Below are 9273 nucleotides of genomic sequence, written 5' to 3' on the forward strand. Positions count from 1 at the left end.
TACAGCTGACATTGGGAAAGCAGAATAGGGTAGTCTGTTTCCTTTAGTTGATAAATATCTTCCTGTCCCACAAAACACCATTGTATATGTATCATCCTACACTGCCTGTACTAACCAGTTCTTTTTTTATGCTTACCTGGACATCTCCAAGGAGGAAACAAGTTTGTTACACACTGAACTGAGAGGAATGTTAAAAGGCCCTGTGATTCTGGGAAATCTAATGTAGCTCAAAAGAGCCCTTGAGGGTCAGGAAGGAAAAGATTTAATAGTTTTCAGAGGAATGACATATTGGCCTCATGCTTCTGTGAAATATTCTTGGAAGAAAAAAAAAATTCCATCACACTTCAAGAAATGTAAATGTTTAAACTGTGAACTAAGTCTTCAGTTGTCTTCAAACCTGTTACCATATGTCTTTCCTTTTTGAGTGTACTTAACATTAAAATAACATGCTTGCACTCCTCAAATAACCCATCTGCTGTTCCCTACTTCTGCTACTTTAAAAGCTTGTCAGCTGCTATCCATTGCAGTTCCAATTTTCAGCATAAAATTAGCAATTTACTACTGATTTTGCCTAATTACGCTAATTGTAGGCATTACATTCGTCTTTAAGTGTCCCAGCATTTGAAATAATAAGGGAACCCCAAACAGTTAAGATTAAGAAAACAATATCCCAAGTACTTCACTAAGAAACCTGACTCTGTCTCCCTTGACTGAGAATCTACTTTTGACTAATCATGAATTAAAAACAGACAGAAGTGTGGTTTCAAGATTTCACATCATTTGAAACACCACTAAGATATAAATTCCTTGTAACAAGCAGATAAAAAAACAGGGTATATTGTACATAAGGCTCCTCAGGTACTTGCACATGTATTATATATATTGAACAAGATATACAAGCCCAATATGAACCAATGCAACACAAACACTGTTACCTTGCATCACCTTGAACACACCCTCAGACTGAAATGCACACCTCTGGGACTGCTTACACATTCAGAGAGGGAAATCACTGGATTAACAGAAATAAATCTCAAGGAAAACCCAAGCAACTGAGACCTGAAGCCCCCTCACAGCTAAGCACTTTAGCAATTTAGAATATGTTATGGCTCCTTCCTGCCTAGTGTCTTTGCATTCAGGGCAGCACATCCCTGCTTCTGTTACAGGAGGAGAAAATGATCATCTCCCTCAGTTGCCCTTATAGTCTGATGGTTAGGACTCTGAGCTGCCTCATTTGTGGGTTCAAATCCTGTCAAGTTGGAGAAGAATTGAACTTACATTTCTATGACTAGGACAAGCTGTCTAATGAAAGGAGAAAAACCTTAACTTTAAATTAATTTGAACACAGTAGCACCTGATTGAGATTAACTATTCAGGTTTTTGGTGCTGGCATCTTATTCCCACCCATCTCAGTATTCATACTGAGTACAGTATTCATAATCTTTTCAGTATCTTAATCTGTTCAGTAATCTCTTGTCTAGAGATCTTTTTGTCCCTGGATTAAAGCATGCTCAGACTGCAGGAGGCTTCAAAGATTAGCTAGCATTTAGAAGGAGATTGATTTTATTCATACAGATGATTTCTTTGTAAGTAGAGTGGCTACAACCTAGCAATTTAAGCTTAAAAAAAGTTTGAAACAATAGTGCTATAAATATTCAGTAAACAACTTCCTTTTTTATTATTTCTAAAAAAACATAGCTACATATCTATTTCAACTTTAGAGGTTTCTTTGATTTTTGCCAATAGTTTTCCCAATACCTATTCAGATGTCAGAGGAAACTGCACATTTATGCTGCCAATATAATGAATACAGGAGGAACAATCAACTCTCTATTCAAAGAAAAAGCTATACCTTGCTGCTAACAGCCCAATGTGTTTGCTCCTTCCTTCCACTCCTTTAGATAACGATGGGACAGAATTCTTTGGCTCTGAGGAATTTCTTTCTACTTATTGACCTAAGATGCCCAGGGCAAAATCATGATCTGATTGGCCAAATCTCTACCTTCATAGTGCAGGAAGGTTAATATTAATTGCACATCCAAACGTACGCTTGCTGTAAGCTTCAAATATTGAACATGAACTCTAGTAATGCACCAGGTTTCCAAATGTCAAAAACTGACAGACAACATGCTTACTAATTGATTACAACAGAAGAGTTCTGGAAAGTAGCGACTTTTCTGTGTGATTCATGGTGTAGCCTATGAGTTCCTTGCAACCTCTGGCATTTTACAAATAATAAGTAATAAACTTGTGAAAACATAGATTCTTTTTAAAGAAATGCATAACAAAAAGAACATACAGCTGTGAAGAGAGCAAGAACAGCACAGTGCAGCAATGCAATTACAGCATATAGAGGTATGCAGATAGGAATAATGCACAAGAAATGAAAGAAACAGGGAATAATATAAATCACAAGCACTATGCTTTAATATTTCCAAGTACAGGGATTTACTATGCTGTTTCAATTTGCATAAAGCTGGGGTAATGGATCCTGGCAGAAATACAGAGAATACCAAGAGAACTCTTGTAGTATTTAGTTTACTGGGTTGCAGACATAACAGAAAGATAAAGCATAAAGGTATCTGAAGGGTTTACAAAACCAAATAAAGCACCACAGGCAAATAATCATATGTTTCAGTGTATCTAAAAATTAGCAAGCTGTAGAGGAACACAAAAGGATCTCTTTCCAGTCTACTAGGAAATACCTAGTAGAGACTATATTGTTTACAAAAGTCACAAAATAAGAAAACAGACTCAGCAATACACAAAGAAGTTGTGTTTTGTATTTTATATATACGCACGTACACATTGTCAACCATTTCAAGAGCACCACATATAGTTTTCAAAAGCTGATAAATCCTTGCAAAAATAACCCAGTTACACGACGGAATCAATCCAAATTTATATTATTGACCAGATGTGCCTGTCTGGCTGTCAGTATCAATTGCAGAGAGCAGACAAGAAATCTCAATCATATTTTCGACTTCTCTGGGAACTTGACAGCACTAAAAACGAGACTCTAAAAGACTTTCTTGAGATACATGTAACTATTTCACCTTGGATTCTTTAGCATTTTTTGCCACATCTGATAGCGATTCCTACTGCCAAGATATTCCTCTCAAATTCCCTGACCTGTACCAATACACTGTAATGCAGTACACTGTATTAACACAGAGTCTGTTTTATATGACAGGACCAACAATTTAGAACCACTATGGTGACCCATATGATGAATATATATACATAGATTAATACAAAGATCAGTACTGTAATGAACAACTTGGACAACATGTTTAACCAGAGCTGCAGTATAAACTACTCTGGAAAAGCCATGAACCACGTTTGAAAAACCCGTAAATACTTTTTGAATGCTCACAAGAGTAATTTTAAACATTTTACTGAATGAACCTTTGTTCTCTGATTACAACAGAGATGAATATAATAGGGTGTTCTCTTATAACAATAGGGAGTTCCAAAACGACAGTTTCAGAAATACTTCAGGATTATTACTACTCTGAGATACATAGCAGTTGTAGATACCTTATTTACACTGCCAATAAGTGGCAGAAGATGAAACAAGAACAGACAGAAGATGACAGTCATAGTGCTTTGAACATATTTGTCCTTAACAATAATAGGGTATAAAATTAGGAAGCTGATACTTCAATTGCCTCTCAAACCTTGACTTACTGACAAGTCCCTCGGTCCTGAGGAAAGCACGAACAGATATGAAAGAGAAACTGCAACATAGTTCTGAAATTGTGAAACATGGATAGAAGGCCCTGATAAGAACCAAGACAAGTCAGGTGTGTAGATAAACTAGGAAGTGACATACAGCAAAAAGCAACAAAAGCTGTTGCACAGAACTGACTGCAAGCCATGGAAGTTTGGAAAAGAGATGGTATCAACAGAGGTCCTGGTCAGATTTGGGAGGAAAAAGGCAACAGTACCTTAAAGAGACAGTCAAAAGGAGACATGAAATGTCAAGGAAGAGGAAGGAATACCACTATAGTTTCTATTTTCAAACTAATAATACAAAGAAATCATATTTTTCTGGTAGGTTGATATAATAACAATTTAGGATATAGGCCAGTCATTTAGAAGTTAAGAATGAGATACTTCAAAAAACTGCCCAAATAAGCATGTAGGCTATGCGTCATATTATGGATTATAACCTTAGTGACAGCTGGTAAATCACCAAAGTGGAAGACTGGAAGTTAATGGAAGCTGTCCCTAAGATATCTTCCTATAAAGAATTTTATTAGATTTTCATAAGAAAATAAATTTAAAAACAAACAAACAAAACCAAAACAAAGAACCCAAACAAACAAACAAAAAAACCAAAAAACAAAACAAACCCGAACCTCACAAAAGTACAAAATCCAAATGTATGGTTAGATGTACTTAACATGAAAAATAAACAGAAAGAATGATTTTTTTTATTAAACAAGAGAACATTTAGCAAACATGCTTCTTCCCTGTTCACTTATTTAGTTGTCCATCAGCCAACTTCAGATGAATTGTTATTATCTAAGCAAATGTGGAGATTCTCTGTTCATGGTGTATTTTACAAAATAGGTTACATACCCATAGAGTTATCTGTAGGATGGGATAAATCTGTCCTAGCTAATAGTTAAGTCCTATTTATCCTTCTTGGAATATTGCATAAAAATAGAAGACACAAACATACTATAAGTCATGCAATAGGGAGAAATTATCTACACAGAGGGTGTAGAAAAAAACAAAGAAAGATCACCTATCCAGCTCTAACCTCCCTTCCAAACCAAATCCTTTATCCCTGCCCTGTTTAACAAGCCTTTAATAAGCAGACTTGCACTAAATGGCCAGGAAGGAAGACTGCTGGAAAAAGAAAATAGACCAATCTTCAAATCAACCCCCTCTTGAAATGAATGAGATGAGAATCCAGGAAAAATAAATACAAGAGAAAGCGTAGAAAGGAAACATGACATTCACTCACATAAAATTTTCTGGATATTCACTCAAGGCCATATCAATGATATTCAAAGCATCATGATAGTGTTTCTGGGCTGATAGCAAGAGTGCAAGGAGATGAAGAGAGTTGGCATCATCTCCTTGTAGCTGCAGAGCCTGACGAACATAACCCAAAGCTTCTGGTATCTGATTTAAAAAAAAAAAAAAAAAAAAAAAAAAAAAAGGCAGAAAAAGAAAGCACCACTATTAGAAGTATTGCCTTTTACTTAATTGACATCCATAAAATTTTCAAAATGTTCACCCAGATAACATGTAGAATTCTATACACTCCTGTAAGACACTGCTCAGAAGTTTAAAATGGACCTGATGCTCTGCGGTGAACACTGAAAATTAAATAATATATTAACCCGGGAAAGTAAGATACATGTTTTTATAAAACAGTTCCCTTCAGCCCCTTAAAATATTCTCTTTCAAGTCCTGGCTGTATTTTTATATGATTTTGAAAATATTTTAATTGCAATGTTTAACTGAAATGTACAGTTAGACAGCAACAGTAACTTTTCTTCATGTAGAATTTCATTATCTCCTCAGCTGCCTGTGTTTTTGTTCAAAGTAAGTTTTTTTTGTTCACAGTAAGTGTTAAAACCAGGACATTTAATTAAGCAACACAAGAATTTTGGAATTCAGAAGTACAGAGTCATAGCCTGCTACTCAAAAATATTTTGTGCTAGTAAAGTGACAATCCATTCCATTCTAAAGTGACATAGTCCAAGGTCTGTGCTACTCATTAGCGATGAAAAGTAGTCACCTAGAGAATGTAAACAACTGTGCTCAGGGCTACTTTATGAAATAAACATGACACAGGAAGAGGCTTACCATGATATATAGAAAGCAGTTCCACATTATCCAAATTCACGTGATGTATGGTAGAATGCCTTAAACATACCAGCTGTACAAGCTGGACTAAGCTCTGATCTCTTTTATAGCGTCAAAATGTTTTCCAGTTTTCTTAAACAAGTTTTTGTAATTTTGTTCACAACAACCAAGCCTCATTCCGGTATTCAGGAAGGGCATGGCTACTAGCCAGTATTCAAGATTTAAGCACTGTCAAGATGGTTAAAGACTAGATTCAAGACCTCCACTCTCCAGGATCTGAGCAGTAATTACACATAATAGGTAAAAACACTGTAAAAACTGACTTTTTTCTCTCTAGCAACACAAATGCTGAAGCAAGTGGAATTACTTCTGTCTTGTTTCTGATCCTAGAGCTGGAAATATTGGCAGAACTCTGGAGAACTGCATAAGACTGAAGGTGTTTGGAGAGAGTATTTCACTATTTTTTTTCAGTATTTCAGTATTTTTCCCTATATATGAATATGTGCACAAGGAAAACCAGGTTTTTATTGAAGAAATATTCATCTGTATTCATCAACAGATACAAATTCTAATCTTCATATGACAGCATGATACTGCACTTTTAAAACATAACTAACCTGTCTGGATATGGCAAGCTGCAGTGCCAAGTAAAATGCTGCCAAATGATCCGTTGGAGACAAACTGTGAGCCCTTAAAAACAAAGAAACAAAACAAAAAGTGAATTTTCCCCTTGTTCCGACAGGTTAGACATACCCATAAATGTATATATATTCATTTATTCATATTCAGATCTCTTCACTACATGTATACTCATATTTTGGTTTAAGTGGTGTTCATTTCAGCAACTTTTCTCATAATTCTTAATCATCCTTGTTTTAAAGGAAGCACCTTGGGATGTGAAAAATCATTTTTAATAGAAAACAATTATGTCATTTCAGCTTAAATCTTAAAAATAAATCTTTAATACAAAATGATTCTTCAAATAAACTGTACTCCTAAACAAACACTAGATGTCATTACTTAGAATATTTATAATAAAAATTCCTTAAATTAAGTTTTCTTACAAAGAAAAAGGGAAAAAAAATCCAAACACGAATTCCCCAGAACACCATGCCTTTAAAGAGATGAATTATATCAACTTTTTCCCACCTTTTAAAAAAATTATATTTGTTCTCTTCTTTTTTCGGTCAAACGCGCACACTGAGTCTGAGTCATTTTACTATCCCACGGAAATTGTTCTTGTAATACACTCTACTGTTTCCCCCTGTAATACAATCTTTCTGCTGCAAGATAAGAGCTTTTTAGCACAGGGATGCTGGAGCATAGACACAAAAAAATAATTATGGCTGCACCCCAAAATGATGTGTAGTAAGTACTGGGCAGGAAGCCTGGAACTATTCCTTTATTTACATTTGTGGCATTCTATTAATGGAGGCTCATTTAGAACTACGACGTGCAATAATCATCTTTGGAACATGCGAGTCGCTTCCATTGGGAGGAAGGATCAAAACTGACCTTTAAACCACTACAACCACAGAGAACCTTCTGCTTCTGACCTGTCCATTTCTGTCTTCTCAAGTCCAAAGAGCTGTACAGGTCCCTTAGTTTAGCAACTACACCCAGCATGCTTCAAAGCAGTTTTAAGTTATTAAGGGACAGTTCCACATTTTGTTAACTTCACCTGTAAATTGGAGACTAGATGCACAGGTAAAGCCCAACAGCTTCCAGGACCAGACCTTTTAAATTTAAATTCTCCAATTAAGCAATATGAAACAAGAACAAGAGATTTTAACTCAGAGCGTTCTTATTCAGTCACCCAAGTTTCAGATAGTGAAAGAATAAAGCTGTTACTATCTATCTACCATTTGGTGAGGTCTGTGAAACTTCAGTTCACACCAACCACAGGAAAAGCACTGAAAGTCTTCCAAAATTTAAAAAAAAAGAAATTTAGTGAAACGAACACCCCCTCAGTACTGTGTGAAGAGAGCAATAAGCACCTTCTTGAATGGCCACCATCACAAATTGGTCAGCCTTGACATCTGGCTCAGGCAATGGTCCAAAAAGTAAATGTATTTCTTCAGGACATTTATTTCTTCAGGAACTGGCCCTCTAGGTAGGTGATTTTAAAAATCTAGAAAAAAATTATTTTAAAAAACAGGCACACCAAAATACACAGCCCAGTACAGGCTGCTTGCTTTATAAACTGGTAGGAGGTGGAGAATTCAACTTTCTTCTCCTGGAAAACATTTATTTTTCAGATGTGGTAAGAGAAAGTGGGCATGACTGGTGTGCTGGGTGAAAGGCAACATAACACACAACCAATCAACAATATTTGAACAGAGATTGAGAAAGAGTAATTTCACAGTGATAAGAAGCTGAATATTGACATGACCTGGCAATGTGTTTTTACAGGCCAGAAAGCCAACCATGTGTTAGGCTGCATCAAAAGAAGTGTGACCACAGGGCAGGGGAGGTGATTCTCCCTTTCTATTCCACCTTCATGACACCCCACCTGGAGGGCTGTGTCCAGGTGTGGGGTCCCCAGCATAGGGAGGATATGGACCTCTTGGAGTTAAGTCCAGAGGAGGGCCACAAAAATGACCAGAGGGCTGAAGCACCTCTCCTTTAGAGACAAGCTGAGAGAGTTGGGATTGTTCAGCCCGGAGAACAGAAGGCTCAGGAAGATGTTACAGCACCTTCCAGTACCTAAAGGGGTCCTACAGGAGAGCTGGAGAGGAGATTTCTACAAGGGCATGTACGGATAGGAAAGGGGTTGTGTCTTCAAACTGAAAGAGAGTAGGTTTAGATTAAATATTAGGAAGAAATTCTTCAGTATGAGGGTGGTGAGGCACTGGAACATGTCCAGAGAAGCTGTGGAAGCCCCATCCCTAGCAGTGTTCGAGGCCAGGCTGGATGGCGCTTTGAGCCATCCAAGAAGTTGACTCTCAGAATTTTGGGAATCACTATACTGAACTGGAGAACAGGGTCAACAGATGCTGAACTGAAAGGGGTTAGCTTCAGACTATGGGCCATTTCACCCCTTGCTGTTTCAAGAACCCTCAGAAGGAAGCAATTCACTATCAGGGTCTCAAAAGTAGTGAATGAGCAGAATTGGTGAAAAACGGTTAGTACAGTACTTTTTGAAATAGTGATGATTAAGTCATTAGTGGTAAGAGGGATGGATGAGGAACTGAGTTATAAATCAGGAGGCAGAAAGTTCAGTTTCAACATGGAGAAAATGCTGAAGTAGTAAAAAACTAATTAAAACCACTAAGGAACAGGAAGAGCAATGTTAAAATATATTTACATACCAAGGAATTGCTAAGACAACACAGAACAAAGAAGGACCAACACATACCAGCCTCACTCTAAAGTTACCTGCAAAACACATTTTCAGTCCTATCCCCTCAGATACAAAATCACCACCAAAAAGCCAGGACTTCC

At 36.8% G+C, this 9273-nt stretch overlaps 1 protein-coding gene across 3 annotated transcripts in view; it reads right to left on the reverse strand.

The window, feature by feature from the left end:
- TTC7B (tetratricopeptide repeat domain 7B) overlaps positions 1-9273 on the reverse strand; it is a 112420-nt gene that overhangs the window by 55951 nt on the left and 47196 nt on the right. For 2 of the 3 annotated variants that reach the window (XM_008629702.2, XM_017728991.1), the window contains 2 exons: positions 6447-6519; positions 4979-5139 (listed from right to left, as the gene is read on the reverse strand). The exons of the other annotated variant lie outside the window; for it this stretch is intronic. In XM_008629702.2, the coding sequence (XP_008627924.1) occupies positions 4979-5139; positions 6447-6519 (234 nt within the window). The remainder of the gene's footprint in view (positions 1-4978; positions 5140-6446; positions 6520-9273) is intronic. 3 annotated transcript variants of the gene reach the window in all.

Source organism: Corvus brachyrhynchos, unplaced genomic scaffold (assembly GCF_000691975.1).
Source record: "Corvus brachyrhynchos isolate BGI_N302 unplaced genomic scaffold, ASM69197v1 scaffold1, whole genome shotgun sequence".
In the NCBI taxonomy this organism is placed as follows: Eukaryota; Metazoa; Chordata; class Aves; order Passeriformes; family Corvidae; genus Corvus; species Corvus brachyrhynchos.